The sequence below is a fragment of the Pholcus phalangioides genome, unplaced genomic scaffold (genome assembly GCF_987345545.1).
Source record: "Pholcus phalangioides strain wild (caught in Gottingen) unplaced genomic scaffold, Ppha-v1.0 ptg000039l_1, whole genome shotgun sequence".
NCBI classification, from domain to species: Eukaryota; Metazoa; Arthropoda; class Arachnida; order Araneae; family Pholcidae; genus Pholcus; species Pholcus phalangioides.
This window is the reverse complement of record NW_028301625.1, coordinates 26,541,443-26,567,563: the sequence shown is the minus strand read 5'-3', so window position 1 is coordinate 26,567,563 and position 26,121 is coordinate 26,541,443. Positions and strand designations below refer to the sequence as shown.

The following is a 26,121-nucleotide window of genomic DNA, read 5'->3' as shown; positions in this document are numbered from 1 at the left end:
AGTAAATCAAATTTTTGAAATATCTTTTTTTGATTTGAAATTTTTTAAAATTTGAAACGATTCTATTTTGATTTGACATTTTTTAAAATTTCAAAGGAAAAAATTAAAATTTAAAAAATTAATTTTGACATTTTATTTTTGTAATTACTTATCGAAATATTTATTAATTAACTTTTTTCAAACATTGAAACTATTTTTACAATTTATCGCAATCGTAACAAATATATATTTTATTCATCATACTATTTCCAAAATCATCACTTAAATATTCAATTCTTTAACAAAATTTGACTTCTCTATATATTCCGTAGCACAGTAATAATAATATCGATTGGATAAATTTCCGTTTAAAATGCAATCCGGGGTAAAAAAAGAGAAGTTCCAATGTTTTTATATAAACATAAAATTTCATATGAAAAATAATTTTTTTTTGTTGAAAGTATGCTGGAGAAAATCTGTAACCGCACATTCTTTTTGTCTTTTACTTCCCATTGCATCCAAAATTCCTTTTTTCTTATCATTTTCCGATTCCTTTTTAACTAGATTTTTTTTTGGTCTTTCCGTGAAATGAAAAGATTTAAGAAAATTCAAGATAAAAAATTTTTTTCTCCTAGAGTAATTACTTCGCTCCAACCTCACTCACTTCCATCGAGGTAAAAGAGAATTTAGTTTTCCGCATTTATTCTATGTTTCACTATATAAACACTCTGTAAAGAAAAGTTTAAGGTGAAATTAGCTTCTTTTTACCCTCTAAATTTTTTTTAAAGATTTAAAAAAAAAAAAATTGGATTTTTTTTTTAAAAACAAAGTACCGCTTGATATGCCATGCATTTAAAATTACTCCCGTATAACAATACTTCGCGTTAACCCTTTTTTTTTCTCGCTCAATTTTATTATTAGGGATTATGTGTTGTTTTTTGTGGTTTTTTTTTATAATATCTTATAATTTAAATTTTAAAATGGTGGCAAATATGTGATCATCGAATCGGAAAAAAGCTTTATTTTTTGATGTTGTTTATAAAGTTTATCACCGTTTTGAAGATAGTTTCGTATGGGATTATAAATTGTGTCTACCATTTGAATATGGTTAATGGGGTTTCGAAGTATTTTTGAAGCTTGGTATATTTCGGAAGTAATTTGAATTTTTGAAAACGTGGTGTGATGTGTTGAAATTCAGTTCTCGCCGATTGTATAATATAGACCAGGGGGGGGGGGCCTTCAGTGTGTAGCCCGCTGGCCACATATGGCCCTCGGAGGTTTTTGTTGTGGCCTTTTCAGAAAATGGTTGAAAACATTGAAAGACGATTGATTACACATCTAGAGTTAATGAAAGAAATTATTCAAAATTGATGAAATTTCGGATTTTTGGAAAGAAATAATTAAAAAATTTGTGAAAGAAAAATCATTTTTGGATTTTTGAAACAGTTAATTTCAAAGTTAATGAAGAAGTAATTTATAAATCAATGAGAGAAATAATTTCATGATTTGTGATAAAAATTATTTCAAAATAAAAATATGGATAATTGCATAATTAGTGAATTGAAAGAAATGATTGCAAGATATACTGAGAAGGGAATAATTACAGAGTTACCAAAATAAATAGTTACAGAATCTTTATAAAGTTTGATTTCGGATCGAATTTAATTAGAATTAATTAAATTAATCATTAATTAATCATAAAATTTTCAGAATTGGTGAAAAAAATGATTTCAGAACTAATCAAAATTGATAATTAAAAAAATAAATAATTTCAGAATAAATAAGAGTCTTCAACTGTTTTTGTCCCTATTCAACTCGATACCCCATTGGCCCCTTCTGTTAAGATGCCACTATAAATTACATGAGAGACCCTTGTAAATCTGAGGGTGGAGGGATTTATCTTACAACTATAAACACCTCTGTAGTTGGTGGCCTGCGGGCTTAGTGGACAATTTCAATTCTGCCCGCGATGTTTGAATTGTTGAAGACCTCTGATGTGTAGGCGGAAGCTTTTGTACAGTAGGTTGTTTGTATAGTGGAACTTGGTTAATTAGAATCTTGAATAATTCGAACTTTTACGAAACCTTGAGAGTTTTCTATCTAATTTAATTTAAAAATTTCTTATTCAGTTCGAATTTATTTCAAATGTTTTGAATAATTCGAAGTTGGAGGAAAAAAATCATGATTTTTTTATGAGCAAATTGAGTTTGGGAAAATTCTATACACCGCCAGACAGTTTTTCTCGACCAAGTTGTTATACAACGAAAATTTGAAGACTAAAAATACATAATTTGAAAATTCTGACGTAATTTCAGCGCACTATGTATGCCGTTTTTTCGATCTTGTCTTCTGCTTCGAACTGCCATGCTAACATTCTGTCTACTGAGCAACGTGAAAAGAAATGTGGAGCCATACCCAGGATGCTTAGAGATATACCCAGGTTTTATGATAGAGTTTTGATAAAAAAACACTTCTTTCTTTGAAAATATGGCAGAAGGTAATTTTCTTTTTAGATTTATTTTTTTAGCAATTCAGTTGGACAAAAAAAAAAAAAAAAAAAAAAAATCATTGTTGATCGTAAACGGACAAAACTCCATGATCTAATTTCATATCCGTGCTGAATGAATCTAACAAAAGTGTTGAATGACGAGTGAACTATTTCAGATAAATGAATTGTCAGTATTTGCAAAATTTAAGTGTTCTTTTATTTGATAATTTAATGCCCATTTTAACATTGCTCACCTGGAGTGCATCGAGAATGTTTACCACTTGATACGAATTACGTTATTCAACCTGTGGATCAAGGTGTACCATTCAAAATCTGAAACTTTTATCGTCATTTTCAGAGCAAGGATAGTATTGGAAAGTACAAAAATATTACAGTTATCAATTATTAAAATTTGGGAAACAGTTCCGTAACTGATGATCAAATTTTAATAATTGATAATTATTATCCTACGTGAATGCTGATGCTTAACCCGTTCTTGCCCAGCGTCCTCATTTGAGGACACTGAGGATTTGGCTTTATATATTTTAGCTTTACAGCTAGGTGTTGCATATTTTAGCCCATGGAGATGCTATCCCTACTCAGAGATTGGCATCGAAAATATTCTGGAGAACTCTTGAAGTGTGTGTGCATTTTATTATCTCGTGGGTACTTTTGTTTTCCACCTTATATTACCACCATTACATTGTTATTTTCATGCAAGTGATTCTTTTGTAATTGATTATTTCTAGTACAGTTTAATGTGAATAACTAACACTATTCAATTCCGTTTCACTTCAACTTATTTTAAAAATATGTCGTCATATTTTGCTGTCCTCAATTGAGGACACACTTGTCGTCCCGTGTCATACTTCCTATTGATGCACAGTAAAACCTCGCTACAAAGATATTTTTCAAATCCTATTTGAAATTGCCTGGTCTAAAATGGTAAACTCCTCTCAATACAACGATATCCTTTACTGCGATAAATCCCTCTATACTCAGAAAAAATCACCAAAGAAAGAGGGAAATAAAAGGAAATTACGAAAACTCCTTATGCATTTCGACAAGCTATGGGTATCGTCTTCCGAAGAACTGATCGAAATAATAAATCCTCGGTCAGCGTGATAGTTTATCCTCTGAAGACGACACCCATAGCGTGTCGAAATGCAAAAGGAGTTTTCGTAATTTCCTTTTATTTGCCTTTTTCGTTGGTGATTTTTTTCTGAGTATTATTAGGCAAAGTTTACCTGCTCTTCCTAACCCCTGTATAACGATATTTTTTGAGATGTCGGAACTACTACTACTAAACCAGACATGCACCTCGTCCACATTTCTCTGCGGAACTTCTAATGAATTGGTACATGTTCGAATGTGTGTGTCCGTGTTGTGAACCTAATGTGAATATTGTTTCTGTGTAATGCTTGTTATGTGTAGTGCTGCCATTTGCAATCAATTTTTTAAACTTGTTTGAGTCTCACTATGAGTTTTTTTGAACTCATAGTGAGTGAAGTGCAATGAATGAATAATCGTAACGTTGTAGGCCTGTTGCTCTCTGCGGCGAAACTTTTTAACGGGGAGATCGGCTCGCATTCGCGCCACGAAGATGTCGGAACTGCTCTACAACGATATTTTTTATCTTTCATTCAAAATCACCTTCGATTTATTTTTAAATTCCTCATAACTGTTTATTCATTCGAGGGTGTCTAATAACATCGGTATTTTGCACTATCTACCTTTTTTAAAAGTGTTAATGAAATTACCGGGAAGCTACTTTCAGGGCAGTACACAAAAGTGTTGTGGGGCAAACTACTTCACAGGCGAAACAACAAATGACTTTATTCATAAACTAATCAATTAAAAATTTTTGCTGTGAATAAACACTCATAAATGCATTTTATAGTGGTACTAACAACGCCAGTTCAGAAGAGATCCCAACAACAGCATAAATTTGGCAGCGCCAAAATATAGATAATGATACCTCTCGATACAACGGTAACCTCTCTACAACGATATTTTTTACTGGTCCGTAGAGTATCGTTATATCGAGGTTTCACTGTATTTAAAAATCTCTTGGGATATTTTTGATTGGTGCAATTTCAACAAAATATCCCAATATAGAAATAGAATTCAAAGCGCTTCAAGGTACGGGCGTTAACGGGCTAAGGGGATTGGTGCACGATCTACGCCTTCCATACTTTCCTATGGGGAAAACCTCCTACCTTTAGGGAACATTTAAAAGTAGTCTACTCACTTTAGGCACTTAATATTTTTCTCTCAAATACTATAGATATTTTTATACAATTTAACTCGAGCATTTAGGATTTTAATTGTTGGTTATTTTTTTCTCGAATTTTAACTTGAATAACATGCAGCTTTTTCAAAAATCACTGAGATTTATTCCTACTTTGTGACATAAAATTTCATTAACCCTTTGACTACTACTAACGGGACATGTCCCACTAAGATTTCAAAAATTACTACTGGACAAAAATTCTTCAGAAACTAATTAAATATGTCCCAGTCGTAGAGCGAGACCAATTAGTCATGTTGTTTTTTTTTTAATCATATACCGTTCCTTCATACGAATAACGTTATTAACTACGACTGGGACATACGTGTCCCAACCTTGGTTCGAATACGACTTGGTGAAAAAATCCCAAACACCGAATTTGTTATATTTGTGACCTACTTTGTCCAATTTCGTAGTAAATGAGGTCAAAAATGAAAAATACGCAGTCAAGGGGGTTAAATCATTTTCATAAGGAACCCTCTTGTTAAAGTATGTAAGGCCGGCATTACATTATAAAAGAAGTTTATCAAACTTTTATAGTGTAATCCAGGCCTAACACCTTAGTGTTGAGACACAAACAAAGTTTCAAGACATTTGAACAAGTGGTGTTTGAAAAAATGTTCTTTATTTAACAAAAAACTCAGTTTTGAGAAAAGACTATTCTAATGGAAAACATTAGCATATATAATGCCTGCCAACCGTTTACATTAAAAATATTTCAAAAATACTTCTAGTGCAAGTAGAACAAAAAGTCGAACGCACTTGAACGCAGAAATTTTTATAGCATTTAAAAAGTGAAAAATTCGAAAATATCTTTTTTTAGAAGATTTGCGTGCACTAACCCCCCATAAGTTGCAAATTGTAGCCATTTTACGGACCCAGGATACCTTAATTGAAAAATTCGAACTTTTTCCCAGTGACTTTGGACTTCGAATTAATCAAGTTCGATTGTATTTGTCAACGCGAGTTTTTCTAAAACGCGCTAAGTTTTTCGCGCAATTTCTAAAATTGGACGGAATTGAAAGAATTTCTAGTCGTTGCTTGAAAGATTCAGTTCGAATGAGAAGGAACACACACACTCAACTGTCAAGTCGAAGATTTTTCCTGACTACACGTGACGGTTAAGTGAAAATCGTTAGCTTCGAGGCATTCGAAGAAATCGATTCCTTGAAAAGTATGAACTTCGGCTGCACATGTGCCGATAATGTATGAGACGCTATTTTGTCCCATGAACGGCGATCGATGGAAGCTAATCTTTTACGCTAATATTGCAACGCTCTCCTGTGATTAAGATGCTAAAGTGTTTGCTTTAATCTACTTCCATATATTTGGAAGCATTTCTCTGTGTGGCCAGAATTGCGTTTTCCTCCCATCCACCAACGAGTTAACCGCGTGTGAGATATGCATGCGAAACGACTCCTAAATCCAGAATCAAGTAAAACAACGTAATTGATCGATATAGTCTCCAAAAAAGAAAAAAAAAATCGATATTGCCGTGTTTTTGGCACATTTTCAGAATTTAACTCAAACGATAACAATGTCACTTTGATAAAGGTGTATAAGGCCAGGATTAGGCCGGGATTACATTATAAAAGTTTGATATAAGTCCTTTTATAAAATTTGAAAAATTCAACCAATAGCTGTATCGGTTACATTCAAGCGGATGTAACCAATAGCCTTATTTTAAAGTTTTGTAAATATTTTATCTAACTTTTCAATTTCTTTTCAAATCAGTTCAGTTCACTTTATTGTTTTAACTTCTTACATGAATTCAAGATGAGAAAGAAAAATTAGCCAAGGGGTCACACAAGAGGCCCATATACTGGTTGATACTTTGCAAGTTTATAATGAATAATAACGAACGCAGTTACTTACTAGTGAACAAAATAACAACAAACTGAAACGGACAAAAAAAAAAAAAAAAATTAAAAAAGTGCCATCCCGGCCTCAGACTGTGAAAATAAGGCATAAATATAACTGTTCAAAGTTGATTTCACACTTTAACAAGTTATAGCAAAAATTATTTTTGAAAAATTAAAGCGTAAATGAAGAGAGCAAAGCAACTGCGTCATTGCAAGTAATCAAACTGAATTGTTCTGAAGAGTTTCAAAAATCATTGTGATGAAAACTGGAATTTTTATAGAAAACATTTATATTTTCGTGAATATACGTGCTATTCTCACGAAAATGCACAGAAATGTAGCACAAAGTTAGTAGAAAATTTGTGCTTCATTTGCAGCTTTTTCTGATACAGAGTTGATCGAAAAACTTTTTCTTATTTAATTTTTTGTCGGTCCTTTACTCGTGACTAAATTTTCAGCCTCTGTGGTGGTCATAGTGGTGGACTCACCTCGCTAGATCCCGGATTCGAACTTCACAACAGTGGTGGTCGGCTGAAGTTGGTTTTCTGTGGTTCCCAACTTCAAGGCGCGAATGCGAGCCGATCTCCCCTTTAAAAAGTCTCGCCACAGACAGCAACAGACCTACAAGCAGTACAAATTGTAATTCAATCATAACACTTCACTTCTGAAACATAGATGGCAGCACTGAAAAATCAAACACAACACTACATACGCACTCAGACTGTTAGGTACTCACAGTTACACTTCCGGCACAACTCACTAGGTAGTAAATCGCCCATAGATGGTGATAGACCTGAGTTGTGCTTGGTTTGAAAGAAAGAAAGGAAAGACTAAATTTTCAATGGTGAGTACCAACACAGGGTATATGTGACCGAAATTTCAGAGCGATTCATTCATTATTTTTCTAGAAATTCGAGAAAATGTCTAAACTCTTAAGTGAACACAGACTTTTGGCTATATAGTGTGTAATTCTTACGAGTGAAGCAGGTAATTGTATAGAAAGCACTGTTTTGAGTGATATGCAAATTTAACATTATTAATTTCGAAAGCTTTTGGGATTACAATGTATGTAATATAAATAAACAAATAGAATTCAGTCGTATAACTAGGCACGGTGAAGTCCGAAGTATAAATTTTTTATGTTTCATAAATGATATTGGATAAAGTTTTGCAAAAATTGCATGATACATCGAGATCTTCAATAAAAGAAAAACACGCATTTTGATCTTCATATACCAAGATTATGCAAATTCAGAAGCCCCGGGGACCCTCAATTGAAAACCACTTGGTCTAAGTGGTTGACTGAAACATTAATGAAAACAAAACTATCAACTTCATATAATCCTTTCAGACTCTGGTGCCGCAAACGTGGTGGTTGCTTTTTCTCGCTGTAGATTGTTTTTATTTATCCTCAGGCCTGACGTAAAGGACTTGCGTGTGTTTTGAGTTAGAAATATGGTGAATATGAACTTTGGCGGCTTTTATCAGGGGCAGAACTCAAAGTTGAATACTATGTGTTCTCAAGATGGCTTCCAGAAGAAAGTGCCTTCGGACTCATGATAATGAGATCTGTATAAGATTTTCGAGATAAAGCATGTAAATTTGTAAATAGGCATTTCTGGATAAGTGGGGGGGGGGACCTCGGATAAATCTCTTTGCTCGGGGCCCATGATACCCTTAAGACGGCCATGGTTATGATATGTGTGGGCATAGGGCACAAAAAGGAATAAAACTCTATCTCTGATGATATATCTTTATTAAGTCGACGAAAAAATTGAAAGAACAAAAACTATAAATAGCAGATGTAATACAGAAATATAATTAAAGCGTGAGAGGAAGTGCAATAGGCGGGTTAAAATTTAAAACTACCAGGAGGTTCAACCGAAAGTAGTCTTTAATCTTCTCTAATCACAACGTTATGTAATACTCATTTCCCTCCAGTGAGAATCCGGCCTTTACCGGTAAAAGTTAACGAAAATATGTGATAGTCTAATAAGAGCAAAAGCCCTTTTTCCGGAATCCTGAAATTCCCACGCTTCATGCGAACAAAGCCACAAAACTCAAGTTCATGGAAGTTTCCTGTACAAAAGCGTTCGTAACTAACTGTATAATAGTGAGTCATCAAGGCTGAAGGAAGGAAACATGGGGAAACTTTTTAATCAGGAATTTTTTAACGTAATGCAAACCTCTGTCCAAAATTAAAGTGATTTCCAGCCGTAGCGTGTCTTGCTAATTTGCTTTTCGGATTCAAAAATTTCCCAACGGCACGTTATGTATCGATTTCTATTTTATCTGGCTTTCGAAGCGAATAGGGCCTTTTAATGCTTTTCTATCTTTCTTTTTCTTTTAAATCAGAAATTGTGAGGAAAATCATTGTAATATGAATAAAAGAAAGAAGTGCAAACATGTATAAAACGAGTTATAATTTTTCAACTTACTCTTTTAACGCTTTTCTGAAAAAGGCTAAAAATTTGTCCTTCCCTCAGATTTGTAACTATTTCTTTAGCCGAATGATGAGGTGAAACCAGTTCCACAGTATTGATGAAACGATATAATTTCTGTACAGAATCAAAAGAAGAATGTCATAGATTATTATATTGCTATAATGAAAAAGAAAAGAAAAATATTACAATCGAATTGCGCTGTACTGTGTATAGCCGTCACTACTATCTAACCCAGAGTGGAAGTTTGGTGAAAGTTCCAGTAGTGCTGCTTATAAAGACTCATCCACATCCGCAGCACTACTCCCTGCCGAAACTACTCAAAAACCGGTTTTTGACGACAAAATCATCTCAGCACACCTCAAATCTGTTTTTTGAGTGGTTCGGCGTGACGTAGCGCTGTGGGTATGGATTTAAGGCTTAAGAATCACGTTTGGTTTATTTATTTTGATTCTTATAACCAGTTAATTCTTTTATTCTAGATTTTGATTTTTCTCTGTTCGCTGTATTGTTTAATACTTTAACATTTAAAATTTCAAATCTGTTTAAACACTTATAGTTCAATTTTTGATACATATCATTACCTATTATTCCCGGTTAGTAAGATATCTATCCAAGTTCACTTGGGTTGAAGATTCCTGAGTAAGTTTGCTCACACATATTTTTCCAAGTCATAGAAATATTATTGATTATAATAGAAAAATCATTTCTCATCCATAAAACCTTTCCGAATGCACTTCTATTCTCAAGAGCCTACCAGATAATAACCAGGGTTTCTAGCAATTGTTCCGCTGTTGGAAAATCTCTAGCAAAATGTTACTGACTTAACGTGGAGTGACTAAAAATGTCACAGAAGAACTAGACACATCTCCACGTTTCTAAAAATGTCACAACAGCAACTAATATTAATGCACTATTTTTTGTGTGTGAGTGCAGATATCTCTCTATTATTTCAATCAAAACTTTTTTTTCTCTTCGCACCCTCTCCCTTTTGCTCCTAAAATTGTTACCATCGACTTCTTTGTTGAACAAATCATAGAGCCCCATGTTATATCTGCAGATTCCAATTCCTACTTCGGGAAACACTGCGCTAGATGAATTCGATTCATCAGCAGCTTCTTTGACAAAAGATTAAATTGATTTCTCTCTCTCTGTGAGCAGTTCTTATTCTGCCATAAACCTCTTGCCAATAAGTCATTCATCGAATATCGTTTTACTACAAAGCTGTAATCACCACTTTTGTGGCTAAAGGTACAGTCAATATAGGGTGATTGTTACAAAAAGGTAAAAGAGGGGTGGTAAGTAGTCCTTCGAACAACCTTGTGAATTACAAATATATCTCCTATAAGTTTCCACTCCTGAAAGAGACTGACTACCTTCAAATGACGAATTTTTGAAATTTGTCGAAAATTGTTTTATTAATTTATTTTTGTAAGATTTTTATACAAAAAAAAAATCCAAGACTTTTTTATTCTTGTCTATGCAACAAGTTAAAACAAAGTTATGGCTGAGTGGAATCTTCCGAAGGTTTCGAAGCCTAAAAACAATTTTGAAACGCGTTTTTTGAAGATTTTTTTCGTTACTTTATTGCACGCAAAACGCAAAATTTCTCAAAAAGTATGCTAGATATTTTCATGAAATTTTTTAACAGGGTTTCAGATAATACATATATATTTTTACATGTATTAGCTGTGCAATGAACTGGATACTTGGCTATATGTGCAAAGTTCAAAATATGTTCAAAAGCAAAATATTGAAGTTTTTTTGTCAAAATTCACGTATTGTTTTAAGAAAATTCACATATTTCCGAGAAAATCTTAGGTGTACCTTTACCCTTTCAGTACTGACGGTACTTTAAATGACCAATAATATTTCGACGCCAGTAACATACCTTACATACGTTGTTGAATGTTGGTATTTAGAAGTATAAAGGCTGTATAACTACTTTACCATATGACAAGACAAGTGTGGGACAACTAGTTTTTAAAATATGTTAATTAACAAAATTCAGTTAGATGTTTCACCCCTGTGAAACTGTTTACTGCGTTAACGCAAAATATTTCCTAACAAACGTATAAAAGAAATTATGGTTTTCTTTTGTAGTAAAATAAATAAATGTTCGTGATATTTATGTATTATTCAACATATTTGAATTGGTATTTTTTGTTTTTATTGTGAGTGTATAGTGCTGACAAAACTTTCAAATGTGTGTGTGTGTGTATCAGCTAAGTCGATTTGTTATGTAACTAGATAATTTTTTGTTTTTAAGCTTTAATTAGAACTAAAATGAACCACCAAAAATACATGATAATTATTTAATTTCTTCACAATTGTGGTGACAAAAGGGTTATAAAATTTTTAGTTCATTACTTAGATAACTGTCACAGCAACATACAGTATCAAATTTTTTTAATGTATGCTGTGGTTTTCAGTGTACAATGTCTGGCTTAATTACTGAAAATAAGCTATAATTTTAAGAGCATAATATAAAATATTTCAGAAAGTATTCGAAATGTTTCAGAAATTTCACTGGATTTTTCCTTATTTTATACACTACCATTATTAAAACTACACGTTTTGTAAAAAAACAGATTATTTTAAAGAATAAAAAGGTGTCTCAAAGGCAGTCATTCACCTGAAATGAACAATGACAGTTTTGGGGGAAAAATTTATTGTTATAAGCAGAAATTTGATTCTTATAACCAATGATTTTTCTACATCAAAAGAGTTTGGTTTTGCCGATTTGATTCTTATAAGCAGCGGTTAGTGTATTTGTATCTTCCATTGTTATAGTGAAGAAAAGAAAAATATATTTATAATCGATTGCTGTACGATACTGTGTTTTACCGCCACCACGATCTAACGGAAAGTGAAAGTTTCTGTCGATACTTCGCCTCTGGTAACATTTTATTAATATCATTATGTTACTTTTACGGGAGAAAAGAATCAAAATTCGGAAGGATCATGCATCATTATGACAAGACAGAGGCCGATAAGAGTTTTTCTCTAGTACTCCTTGAATTTTAGCGCTCGTCGAATTGAAACATTTAACACCATATCTCCCTTTTACGGCCATGATATCGTTATTGAGAAGTAGATATGGTTTATATTTATATATAAACTAGAATCGAACCGAGTCTTATATACAAATATACAAATACAAGGCCGCAACAGGCACAATGCCCAACGAGGTAGCAGAGAAAAAGATGCCCATAACAAGTATGGATGTCATATATTACTAAAATACAGCAACTCAATTAAAAATGCAATCATAAAAATGATAAACAATATATATACATGATAAAATATTATACAATGCCCATAAAATGTATTTATGGTTGTTTTATTCTAAGTATGGATAGCTTCTCGATTACCCCAACATGTTTATCGTATTTCTTTTTAAACGTGTCAATTGTGTTAGAATTTACTACCCTCTTGGGTGAGCTATTCCATTTATTAACAATCCTTTTAGAGAAAAACTCCCTGCCACACCACAACCTAGAATTGTCCTTTACCAATCGATAAATTAGTATCAGTTTGTCACAACATACTAGTGTCCCCTTGTAAAAGCAGTCGATTGACGGTGTATTAATAATTCATAGTCCATCCTATCCATCCCGTGAAAGATTTTGAACACTTTGATCGTATTCCCCGACACCTATGCCTGCACTCTGCCAATGTAAACATCTTCAAAAAATGTCTCTCTTCATAACTCAAGCTCCGTGTGCCTACAAGGACACGCGTAGCTCTTTTCTGCACCCCCTTCAACCAAGTCTATGTCTCTGAGTAGGTATGGTCTCCAAAACCTTGCAGCATACTTCAGACGAACTAAGCTTCGGAAAAGCGGAAGAATGACTTTAGGAGAACGCGAAGAGACCTTTTTGAAAATAAAACCTAGCATTCTATTAGCTTTTTTGACCACAGCTGAACAATGTTCAGAAAACCTAAGCCGCTCGTCAATGAGAATTCCCAAATCGGTGACCTTAGTTGCATCCGGGATAGTGACACTATTCAACTCGTAGAAACGGGGGTTGTTAGGACCAAAATGAGCGACCCTGCACTTATCAACGCTAAACGTCATGCTCCATTCATTTGCCCATTCTGCAATCCTGTTTAAGTTGGTCTGGAGCAACTCCCTATCGCATTGATTTCCAATTACCCCATTAGCTTCACAGCATCTGCGAATTTGCTAGTAAACCCATCGATACCCTGATCGAGTCTATCGATAAAAAGTGAAAAAAGTATGGGGCCAAGGACACTTCCTTGAGGAACTTCACTTGTGACGTCTGTCCAACCAGAGAAGTCCCTGTTCATCATAACTCGTTGCAACCTATCTCTTAACCACGATTCTATTCAATTCAGCAAGTTGCCCCCTATTCCAATCTCGTGTAAACGCTTCAAGAATTTGCCATGTTGGACCCGATCGAATGCCTTCTGGAAATCAAGGTAAAGAACATCTACATTTTTGCCCTTTCCCAAAGTCTTAGTCACGTAATCGTAGAAGTGAAGGAGGTTAGTTACACATGACTTCCCCTTCCTGACACCATGCTGATTATCCGACAATACACTATTCTCGTCTAGCCACTTCACCAATTGCTTTTTGATAATAATTTCCAAAATTTTCGAGAGGGAGCTCGTCAAACTCACTGGACGATAATTGGACACAGTCTCTCTACTAACCTTTTTAAATATCGAAACAACATTAGCAAGCTTCTAATCCTTTGGGACGATACCCTCAGCAACACCACTCCTGTAAATCTGCGCTACTGGCCCCAACAATTCATTAGAACATTCACTGAGGACCCTACGATTGATATCATCTGGTCCTGGTACTTTGCTCGCACATACAATTTTTAGAAGATTTAGGACCTCCACATCTTCAACTTGAATATCGTTGAGGATTTTATTACTGCATGCAACACCTGTACATGGATATCGTATTCACCATTAAAAACAAACGCGAAAAAGTCATTGAAATCACTGCACATACCTACATTGCTGTCTATCCTAGACCCTCGTATCGAGAGGGGGTCAACTCTCGCTTTACATCCATCATTGGCGTACCTAAAAATTGATTTTGGGTCGGAGCCAGTGTCCTGCCAACCTACATTCAACTTCCTTTTTACTATCCGTTATCGCTTTCTTCAACGCCCTTCTTTTATTAGTAAACAATAAACAGGTCACTTCGTCCCCCTTTTATACTCTCTGAATGCTGTTTCCTTTTTAAGATAAAGGTTACGCACGCTATCCGTGAACCATAGGGGGCGTGATGTGCAAACACGTTTTTACCGAACAAAGGGAATGACGTCGTGCAAAACAGAGGACAGCTTCGTACTAAATTCTTCCCATTGACTTACCACCCCTACTGATTCTAACCGGTCTTTGAAAACTTCCGCTAACCTTCCTCTCAAAACATCAAAGTTAGTTCTACGAAAACAAGGAACCAGTCTTTTGTTATCAACCTTACCTGAAGAAAACTTACAGAGAAAACTGACGTCACGATGATCACTGGAAGAAAACTCGTCCTCCACCGAAACATGTTCAACAAGATCCTCGAAACTAGTGAGAACTAAATCCAAAATAGCAGTACCCCTAATGGCTTCCGATACATGCTGATACAAAAAATTATCGAGCACCAACTTAAGAAAGTTCCTTTCATATTGATCTCTTGAAGGCTTGAGAACTCTTGCTCATCCTACTAATATTAATTTGCCACATACAAACAGCAAAGTTTTAAATTTCGAAACAAACTTGAGAATTCAACTGATATTATTTCTCAAAAAGATTTATTGATATCATGCTGTATTTACTTTTTTTATGCGGCGCATTAATGAAAAACCGGTCATCTCAATTTCAATCGAATAATCACAACAGTTGTATTTTTTATTTGATACGTGGCAGCAGTATTTCTAGTTCAATAATGTTTTACATACAATATAATATACAAACAGTATTATGTATTATAGGCCGCACACTTTTTTTCAATATTCTCCAAAAGGCACATTTTTACTAATAAAATTTTATTTTTACTTGTTTTAGGTTATGGACAAAAATAACAAAGAGAAAGGCATCATGTTTTTTCATGGTGAATAGAATGGCAATGGTGAGCAAAGTATGGATGTTTAGAGAATGAGAATGACTGAGAATGCTTCTCTGTACACAGAATTATTTGCTGCTGAACAGAGAAAAATCCACTATATTGCATAAGAATGCATTTTATTTCGTCATATCGCGCTAATATCGAGATATCAAAATTCTGTGCTCAGAGAAACAACAGATTAGGTAAAATAAAAGAGCATGCAACCACTATCTTGAAAAAAAAGTTAGAGGACATTTTCAAAGCAGGAATAAAGTTTTTCTTTCCCAACGAGAATCTCGGTGCTCACCTCCCCCCCACGCACACAACCTAGAGCCAGGATACCTGAACTGAGATATTTTGTGGGCCTCCTCTATAATGAATTTAGTGTTATTTATACCCTTGCGGTGAGGTAATGCTGCTTACATAAACTAGTGACGATGTATGCTTGATTTTGCACTCAGAAAATATTCACCGGCAGCTCGGATGAACACTCTATGATTCACAATCACTGGCATCATGATTACTTCTATTAAGGAATATTTCAGAGTTCTTATACTGGAGGCTTTCTTCCGTGTTGCGAATTGTGATGGTTATAAATAATCAAACCTCTTGATTCGTTTTTTGGAATTGTGTGACGTGTACTTTACGGGACACCCAGGGCCATCTAAATAATAAAATCTTCAATGTCATTAAAACTGAATTTGACTGTGTATTTGTTTGCTGATGTTATAGAGGGTTTGATCAATTGGAAAGCATTCCATTAAAAACTTACTTGACTGAAAAACATGAGATTACGGCTTTTCCAAAAGCATTGAGACGGCTTCTCTCTAAGAATCGGTAAGGCATGTTTGAAGACCATGTGTTCGATGACCAAGATGACTATTCCAGCACCAAGTCCGGCTACAAGCATTACGAATACACCAGCAACGGCTCCGATACTTAAAGGTTTTGGTTTATTGAGATGGTTCACTGAATGTGTGAAGCAAGGAACGCGGCCATACCATTTCTTTTGTAACTGTTCGACGAAACCGTGAGCTTCGTATCGAAGGATCAAGTTTGAAATGGCTTCCTGTGTGTCAAGAGAATAATAATAAATAAAAAGAAATAAAAATAATAATAAAAAAAATATCTGGAAACTTGTAAGAAGTTGGTTAAAAAGAAAAAAAATGGCTGAGACCATACACGAGTAGAAAGTTTTACGATATTAAGGGGGTAAAAATGTTACATTGAGGTGATGCTTCTTAACTTTTAGTTTAATGGTGGAAGAAATAGTTGTTTTCTCTGTCTAGAGACGTGTGCAAATTTCAGATAAGATTAAAGTGAACAATATCAGGTATAAAAAAAAAATATAAAGTGGTTATAGGCAACATATTTCACCTCTTCAGGTTAACAACTAAAATTCCTTCAATAAAGAAACTTTTCCAGCGTTTAAGTACTGTCAAGAGATTATCGTACATATATTAGAACTAATGTTTACGGTATAAACCATATAATGTATATGTTGCGGTAATGTGATAAATTCGGTTATTATGTGCAATAGCCGGTTATTATGCATAATCGTCGAGCATTTTGGTAAGTTTGATAAATTTCCCTAAACTAATCACACTTTTACCGGTGATTATGCATAGCACCTAAGCGTCAATGGCAAATTTAATAACTGCTAAAAAATTATCACATTTACCGGCGATTATGCATAATACCCAAGCGTGACGTAGTTGGTAAACATGATAAACCGTACTATAAGATATACAATGAATGATAATTCATTAATTGTATCATTATATCGGTGCACGATCATAAAATTTGTTATCATTATATCGGTGCACGATCATAAAATTTGTTATCATTATATCGGTGCACGATCATAAAATTTGTTATCATTATATCGGTGCACGATCATAAAATTTGTTATCATTATATCGGTGCACGATCATAAAATTTGTTACCATTATATCTGTGTACGATCATAAAATTTGTTATCATTGTATACGGGTTCGACTATATATTTATTACACATACTAGATTTTTTTTTTCATATTTATCAAATTCAACAATTACACTAAGGTATTATGCATAATCGCAGATGAAGAAAATAAATTTCATTTATCAATTGGTTAATATGCATAATCGCCGGTAAAAGTGATAAATTCATCAAACTTACCAAGACGATTGGTAAGTATGCATAATAACCGATTTATCACATTTACCGTAACATATACGTCGTATATACAGGGTGTCCACTATTATCGTTTTCCAATTTCTTCCCTGTTAGTCTTACAGAAAACTAAAGTTACAAAAGAATGTTTCAAATCACTCATCGTCCTAAAGACGTTTGAGTCAAAAAATTTATTTCTTAAAAGTTGGAAATTTAATTTTTTTTATACTGTGTGTCTTCGGCTCTTATAAGTAAAAAGATTTTCAAGCATTGGCATGCTAAAAAAATATCTATAATTTTCCGACAGACTGGTAATTTAAGTTGACGAATATTTTTTTCATGATGGGGTTATACATAAAATTATTCCCAGGACAAATATTTTTTACTTAAATTTATTCATCAGGAGCACCTTAACAACTCTTTATGAATGAAACTCGTTATTGAATGAAATTTCAAGAAAATCGTATTAGTCATAGATCTAGAATTTTATACGGCTCTTCTCTTCAAGCTTAGCTGGAACGCTACATTTTCTGGAAAGGAATATACCAAAATATTCATAAAACTCAACGTTTCTAATGGGATCCAGAGACCGTATGAAAATTAGTTTTCTAATTTTTAAATAAATATTTTTTGCCTTAAACGAATCTATGGATGACGGAGGACTAAGAAAAGTGAACATCCTCTTGTGCTCAACATGCTTGTATCAAACTTACACATAAACTCATAATCACCCTGATTCCAATTAAAAAGCCCGTTATACCCATCTCGATACGGACGAAAAGTATGAAAAATTACTGATTGAGAGTAAAAATATTACTTTTGGACCAGGTTTTATCCCTCTATAAATTACATAACCACATTAGTTCTAGAAAATGGGACATTTACTCAACATTGGCAGAGAGGAGAACACGAACTACATGTACCTAAATCATGGGAGAACACTTTGCGATGTGTTATGGTACCGAACTTGGGAGAAAAATCGTATTTTGAATTTAATGTCACTCTGATCTAGATATTATCAAATGTTATGCTGTATGCTGCTAAAAACTAAGCTACTGATGAACCTCTGAACAAAGTGAATGAATAAATTAGCGCATTGGAAACTGGACGTTGGAGCATCTGAAAAATTATCATAAAAATTTACCGAAAACCTCGGTTTTTTTAAACATTCAGCTATCTTATAATGTATAGAGCAAACAATGAGTAGAAATAAATAAATGGACATAGTCCTTATAAATTTGTAAACGCGTCATTCATTGGGCCTTCATGGCATGAGAAAAAAAGGTAAAGCTTCATATTACAGTATATGAAGGATATAACGTATAATCAATTTATTCAAATGTATTTATAGCATACCTTTAAAGGAAAATGCTTTTGCATACCAACTGCATAAGCGTCATTGAAAATCGACTGGCCTAACAGATGTAATCCGCATCCAGGTTCGTTGCCTCGAAAATAGTCCAAAACAGAAGTGTCACCAATCAAAACATCCAGTTCTCCTTTCCTACGTGGACAAGAGCAAAAATGTTACTTACTTTTGTCTCATCTTGGAGCTTAATGCCTTTAACATGAACATTATTTTTACTATATAATTTATACTAATATCTAAAAAAGAGTCAATAATTAGTTTGGCATCGATCAACAAACTGACGAAACAATAACGTTAAAGTCTAGAAGCGACACATGGTATTCGAGTATGTTTAAGGTCACTGTAATGTAATGGTTTTTAATGGTCTTTCATAAACATCAACGCCTACCTGAGTGTAAATTAAATGTCTGTATCGATACAGTTCCGTACCACGTAACTTACAATCAGTTCGGTGTCCAAATGTCTGTATTGCTGAACCCATAAATAACAATAAAATTTAAACACTTTTAGCATTTTTTTTAGATGATTCGTAGAATAATAAAAAAAAATTACCTAAGTTTTACTAATCCTTCTTCCATGTTATTAACACCATAGTTTTGTATGTGCTGCCACAGCTCTGGATTCTCTGCGAACACATAGCTTTCAGCAGCGCTGGATTTAGCCGTTCCCGTGCGTTGATTCAAAAGCTACACATCAAATAAGTAAAAAAATGATGATGAAACAAGAAACATCTTAATTCATGCATTAACACACATAGGTAAGTATTATAAGACCAAGTCTCACCAGGTTTCACAACCTTACAAATGAGTTACAGAAAAAAACAAAAAAATCGCAATTATCATGCTGCACCTCTTACGTAAATACTGTTGATAACATTTTTTGTATACTTAATGTAGTTCATACGCTAGTAAAAAAACTAAAACACAAAGATTAAATAAAATATTACGTCCTCATTAGTAAAATAATCAAGGTTTTATCTAAAAAACACAAAGTACATAAGGAACGGTAGTTTCAAATTCCAGGGAAGACTAATGGTCGAAGAAAAGATAAAAAACAGATCTTATATTTTTTCTTAATTAAAAAAAAAAATGGAGCTAACTTTTTTTTATTTCTCAGGTTTCATCGTGAAAGAGCAATAATTTACAGGTACATGTATTCGAAATTTCTTATACGGAGAGAGGGAGAGGGAAAGAATGGATACCCCAACAATTTCAATTAACAAGCTCCGTATTCCTTACAAAATGAAAATTTGAATACAAATATTGAGCTACAAAGTGATGCATAAGAAAGTAATTATTGAGTTTCGAAATGTGCTATTAATTAGTTTTCTGTAGTGTTACTTCAACAATATCGCAATTCCAGATATCTCGACGAAAGTATAATTTACATTTCAAATGACATCAGAGAGATATATACAAATATGCTAGTTTTTTCCATTGTAAAATGGGGTTTAAAACAAGTTAAAATTTTAAAATGTTTCACATAAACGGAAGATTTCCACGAAAATAATTTTCAAATGTTATAATGAGTTCTTACACTATTGATCGAAAACATTGTAAATCGGTACTTACGCTAGCATCGTGGAAGTCGTCGACTCTCAAATGGAAGAATAGTCCCGCGAAGTGTGCTGCTATATTGGCTGTGTAACTCGATACAAAAATGACGCTGAAGCAACCCCAGAGATTTATGAGCACTTTATTTGGCCAGGACTTTGGAGCTTTAAAGGCAACCAAATGAGAAAATAATAATGACCACATGACCCATAGAGCTGATGCTAATGAAAAATTCTTGCTTCTCATCCGTCCCCAAGGATTCAGTCCAAACGGGCTGAGCCATTCGTATATAGCAGCGCAAACGGCGGTTGCATTGAGGCTTGCAAATATAGCTATCCACAATTGAAAACTGCGAAAATATATCACATACGTTATAAGTACTGAAATATACATGGGGGTACATGATTAAATTTCCCTTGTTCTGAGCCGTGTGTATTCATCACTGATACGGTACTTTGAGATTGTTTTAAAAATTGAGGGCTAAATAAATAGGTTCCTGCATTCACTACCAAGTTAGAAGATGTTTTCTATGTGAATTTTGGTGCACATGCCAATTTTTTGCAAAAAAAGACCAAACTGCTCAAGCTTCATGGCAGGGTGTCTTAACATCTCCCGCAAAACTATTTTCAGACATTCTCATTCCTCATTACAACGTTGATTTTACTAGAAAGTGTTTTCTGGTCAACTTCTTTCAAAAACAGTGATTCCGCAACAAAAGCTATGCGCAGATTTTCGGTCTTTAAAAAAGGGCTTTGAAATTCCCCATATCTTTTCATTAAGATGTTTCTAAAGTTTCATAATTTTTTAAAGATTAGTTTAAGCTGTAGACAGCTCAGAACAGAACTTTAATCCCAATTTTGTATTTTCTAAAAACTTGAAATACAGGGTGCATAGCTAAGTCTCTGACGCAATTACTGGTGAACCATTGACCCTAGAGGCCTATTTCCAATTAAAAAGTATCTAAATAACGTGTAGATTTCAAATACGTCATTCATAATACGAATAAAAAGGGCCACAACAGACAAAATGTCCAGTGAGGTGCTGAAAAAAGATGCCCATAAAAATATGGTTGTCGAATATATATCTAAACTATATCGAAAATACAGTGACCCAATAAGAGCAATAAAAAACTAATAATTATGATAAAATATAAATATACATACTGCCAATAAAAGATTTATGGTGGTATCATCTAAGTATGGATGTACCTCATGGTATATCTCTAAGTATCTCCTCTAATGCAAGATGGTTGTATATAGTTAGTGAAATAAAAAAATTAACTTTTAATACGGACAACCATGTCATAAAAAACCTGTTTCAGACTCTGCCATGAAGCTGGGCTGGAAGAGATCTCAGCGAGGTAAGTTCGGTGGCAGAGTTCTGGCGTTCATTCATTCATATCCTGAAAAACCCAATTAGAAAGTAGTGGTCTGAGACAGGGTAACAACTTTCTAATTGGGTTTACCATTGCATTATACTCCTGAGCTCAACAAGAGAAAAAAATTTCACGTTTACAAGAGTGCAATATTCTTGAGATATTTGAATTCAAAAACTGAGAATATATGTGGGATTAATCGCATAAATCGCTGACCGACAACACTTCTTTCCCTCATTCATGCTGTTTCTCCCTTATTTTCTCAGCTTTCTGAATTCAAATATCTGTGAATATTGCACTTAGGAAAGTCGAATTTTTTTGTTGGGCTCAAGAAAGACAAGGCAACAACATTCTAATTGGGGTTTTTAAGACAAGGATTCCGTTGATTGATAGGGAAAAGTTTTTTTATTTTAATAAATATATAATCCCTTGCAATATGAATTGGTTCCTTGCAATATTGATATATTTGTGTGTGTCTGCGTATGGATACTTTTTCTATACTGGAAGTATGCCTCTAGGATTAAAGATTTATCAGTAATCTGCGGTAAGGGAACTTAGCTATGCACCCTGCATCCCGACAATTGGTACATGGTACTTGAACTGTCGCTGAAATATTTCACCAATAATTGACCTCGTTTAGCGCTACTTTGCTTTCTGTGCGAAAATTATTGAAACGCTTTGTTAGCATTAACCAAGGCATCGATATATTAGAGATAACGGAAGCAATTCAGTTCGCATATAGAATACTACATAATCTTTAGTCATTATTATGAGCACAGCACGTTCGTATTTAATGTCATGTGAATGAATATGATTATTAAAAGGGAACGATACCATTAAGTGCAAAATATACATGAAGCAACGTAATAATTAACGAAAGATATCAAACGGAATTATAATTAGAAAAAGGAATCACACCCGTGTGGTAGTAGATTATTATTATTATTATTTTTACTTTCAATAAGTATCATCTTCGAATTGTCGCCTGGCTCAATTCCTTATCATTATTATTATATTCACGTGTCGACATTTACTCATATCCTTCTCCTCTTTAAGCGAATTCTGTCTCGCTTTTATGGAAAAATTTGGGATTAATGCAGCATCATTATACAAACTGGCTATCCACTTCAGGCTGAGAACTTTCTAGGAAGTTATCTTTTGAATCGACAGGATGGGCGTTGGAAAATATACCGTATGCACATTTAAATGCCGAATTTTTCATTTCACGCTCGAAATACCATGGTTAAGACGTCTTTGTCGGAAAGCGATGCTTCGAATACAAATTATCTAACGCTCACTCGGTCTCATAATTATAATCTACATACTGCCAAAAACACTCAAGAACGATAGAAAATACATTAATGCAAAATATATAGGTGAGGAACTTCTATTCAAAATACGATTGAAGTTCATCTTAAAGACCGTGAGTAAATTTATATACGATGCTGTGTTGGTTGACCCTTTATTTGGTAATGTTGATCTCAAAAGCAACACACGAGTTTCTTATATTTTTCAAGTAAAGGCATTGCATATTTTGAGCTCGTTTCGGCATTGATGCTTCTAGGCAACTCATAAACAGTCGATTTTTACTTGTGAGCTGTTCATGAAGTTTCTATAATTACCAGCAGAATGGCTCAAAGGTACACGTCTCCTATTTATTGACAAGCCAAGCAAGAACGATTTTTAATCTTTACATTTTGGAGGGAAATACCATATGTGGAGGAGACATATTGCTGCGCATTCTCCAACAATGATAGAAAAGTAAGTTGACAAATAATAAATGACATTTTTAAACTATTCAAATAAATCATATCATGTAAATTGTAAACCAGCGTTTCTCAATCTTTCAGTATTTGCGACCCAATTTTCAATCATAATTTTCATCGCCCCCCCCCCCACAAGTGCAGTACAGAGGGGCACCCCCCCCCCATGAAATTTTTGGAACTTTCATATGGAATATTACATTCAAATAATTTGCTGAAAATTACTTTTATCAACTTATTTTAAACGAAAATAAAACAATCTTTCCTCTGAGAAAGTCACGAAAATACTGAACAATATGGGATGTATTCTAATTATTAAATACATTGTGCAGTACTGATAAAGTCCTATTTGAAGTGTATTATATCAGTGTAAATGCGAATTTTATTTTTTATTATCTTATAATGCATTTTGTTTTGCTTTCCTTTCAGAGTAAAATAATCATTTTTTTAAATAATACATATTTATTTCGATATGCTAGCGCCCCCCTTTCAGTACCAGCGCCCCACAGGTTGAGAATCGCTGTTGTAAACCATAAAAATACAGTGTGTTCTCTGAAGTACAATATCCTACATTTTTTGAAATACAATGTATTGCCAATGTAAAAAAGGTATTGCCAGTAATTTTTTTTGCTATGCAATAGCATTCAGGGTACCTCATTTGCTTAATATAACGCCTCAAAAATTTTCCCCACTGGATATTTGAATATTTGTCAATTAAAGGGTTAAAAATTGACAATTTAAAGCTGACTTATATAGATACCGTTTTTATTTTGTATGTTCTTATATGAGTATATTTGAAAATTTATGTATTGATAAAAAAAACTGTATACAACTTGTATATAAGATATTGATCATACACAAATGTGTAAATGTGTATATATCAATCATCATCAACAACAACCACTTTCAATACACTGGTGGATGAGAGAGAAGAGAAGGTCTCCTCTAAATTTCTCCATTTTGTTCTGTCTGATGCTTTAGCAATCCAGTTGACTCCAGCCACTTTTCTGATCTCGTCGATCCATCTTGCGTGGGGACGCCTTCTCGGATGTTTAACACCACGGGCTATCAATCTAGAATACTTGTGGTCCATCTGTTGTTCTGTCTTCTTGCAATATGTCCATTTCATTTCCATTTTAGACGTTTAATTCATTCCATGATATTATATGCCTTTGTGTGGTTCCTTATCCAAGTGATTCGCTATATAACTTGCTATTAACTAATTCATAGTGTCATTTTATATTAAAAAAATTAAGTAAAATAAATTCCGTAAACCCTCACCATAAATTAACGAACTTTTGAAAAGTGTAATGACGGTTGCCACTTGACTAACAGATAATAGACTATGCTTATAGACCTTCTGTAAGGACACCCTAGTCCCAGTTTGAATGTTCTTAATTTATGTATATTTTCGTGTGTTATTTGTTTTTGTGTCGCTGTTTTTGTCTTTTTGTATCGTTTTGTAATGTTTTTTGTCGAAAAAAAAATTACCTGAAAGGTACGAGGAATGCAGATAAGGGAACGTCTCTTTCTCGAGTGTATGTTAAACAGGAGACACCAGAATTGTAGAATGGGACGGAGAAGTCCACTACTTTGGATCTGCTACTTGTCATACTGTAGGCGGAGAAAACCATATGCGCCGATCCAGATATAAGATCGGCAGTTAAACCATTCCATTTTTTTCCTTTACGCGTTCCAAAATATCCATCACCTACGAGATACAAATCTACGTCGAAGGCCAAATCTCGAGCCAACGCTTTCATCAAATCTATGGCAATTCCAGCGCAACATGTAACGTTGTAGGTTATCCCTTCGTTTCTTCTGGTGGAATGGTAATCAGAAAAAATGTAATGAAGTTTTTCTTTAGAATTTGTGCGCACCTAGCGAAAGAAAAATAAATAATTAAACGAATACAATTTTTTTTCAGTGAAAAGCATGCTATCACATTCGTAATATTCTTAGAATAATTGGAGAGTATGTAAATTAATAATTTTACCCGGTTGATGAAATATACGAAAATTGGATATCAAGTGCCCCAAGATAGGAAAGTGGTAGTCACACCAGTCAAGAAAGAAAGTAAATTAGTATAGAAAAAAATAAAAAAGTTATCTCAATTTATCGATAGTTCTATTCAATGTAGAGGAGGTTGAAAATAATAAATAAATATGATCTTCACATGCTTCCAAGAGATCAGTATGATCTGTCCACGGAATTTGTTAGTGCTAGTAGACATCTATGCTCGAACCCAGACCTGCACAGTCAGAGGATAGCTCACAAACCACTCGACTGCCAGGCGGGACCTAATAATTTGTGAAGTAATCCAAGTTTATAAAAGAAAGAAGCGTGTTTTGGTATATAGCCTACCCAACACGAATTCGATCACAATACTATGATCAATATAAAGGAATTTTCTTTATTTATCCAATTTGAACCACAAAAACGCAGAAAAACGGAGTTGTTCAACGTTGTTAAATGTGTGGTTATTTATTTAAATTTGATTTCTTCTGTTTCATCCTACTGTGGTTCTTTTATCTACTAAGACATAAATGAACACTTAAGTGAATAAATTCTGAAAAAAAGGGTTGAGAGAACGAAAAGATGTATTGATCGCACGAGTTATTCAGTAGCCAGCTTTGATTCAGTAGCATCTCTTGCTTTGGGAAGAAATTGTATTAATTTTGAAAGAATTCGTCCTTTCTCTCTTGGTGGTGCATACACAAAGTCGGCTTTAATAAACTTTGAAAAATTTGCATTTGTTATAATTTTT

The 26,121-nt window shown here is 33.9% G+C and overlaps 1 protein-coding gene across 1 annotated transcript in view; it reads right to left on the bottom strand.

Annotated features, from left to right (window-relative positions):
• LOC149065772 (glutamate receptor ionotropic, NMDA 3A-like) overlaps positions 1-26,121 on the bottom strand; it is a 189,475-nt gene that overhangs the window by 9,597 nt on the left and 153,757 nt on the right. The window contains exons 6-11 of the mRNA XM_089253843.1: positions 24,846-25,234; positions 20,235-20,565; positions 19,216-19,349; positions 18,651-18,798; positions 15,912-16,208; positions 9,058-9,177 (exon numbers count right to left, since the gene is read on the bottom strand). Of these exons, the coding sequence (XP_089109969.1) occupies positions 9,058-9,177; positions 15,912-16,208; positions 18,651-18,798; positions 19,216-19,349; positions 20,235-20,565; positions 24,846-25,234 (1,419 nt within the window). The remainder of the gene's footprint in view (positions 1-9,057; positions 9,178-15,911; positions 16,209-18,650; positions 18,799-19,215; positions 19,350-20,234; positions 20,566-24,845; positions 25,235-26,121) is intronic.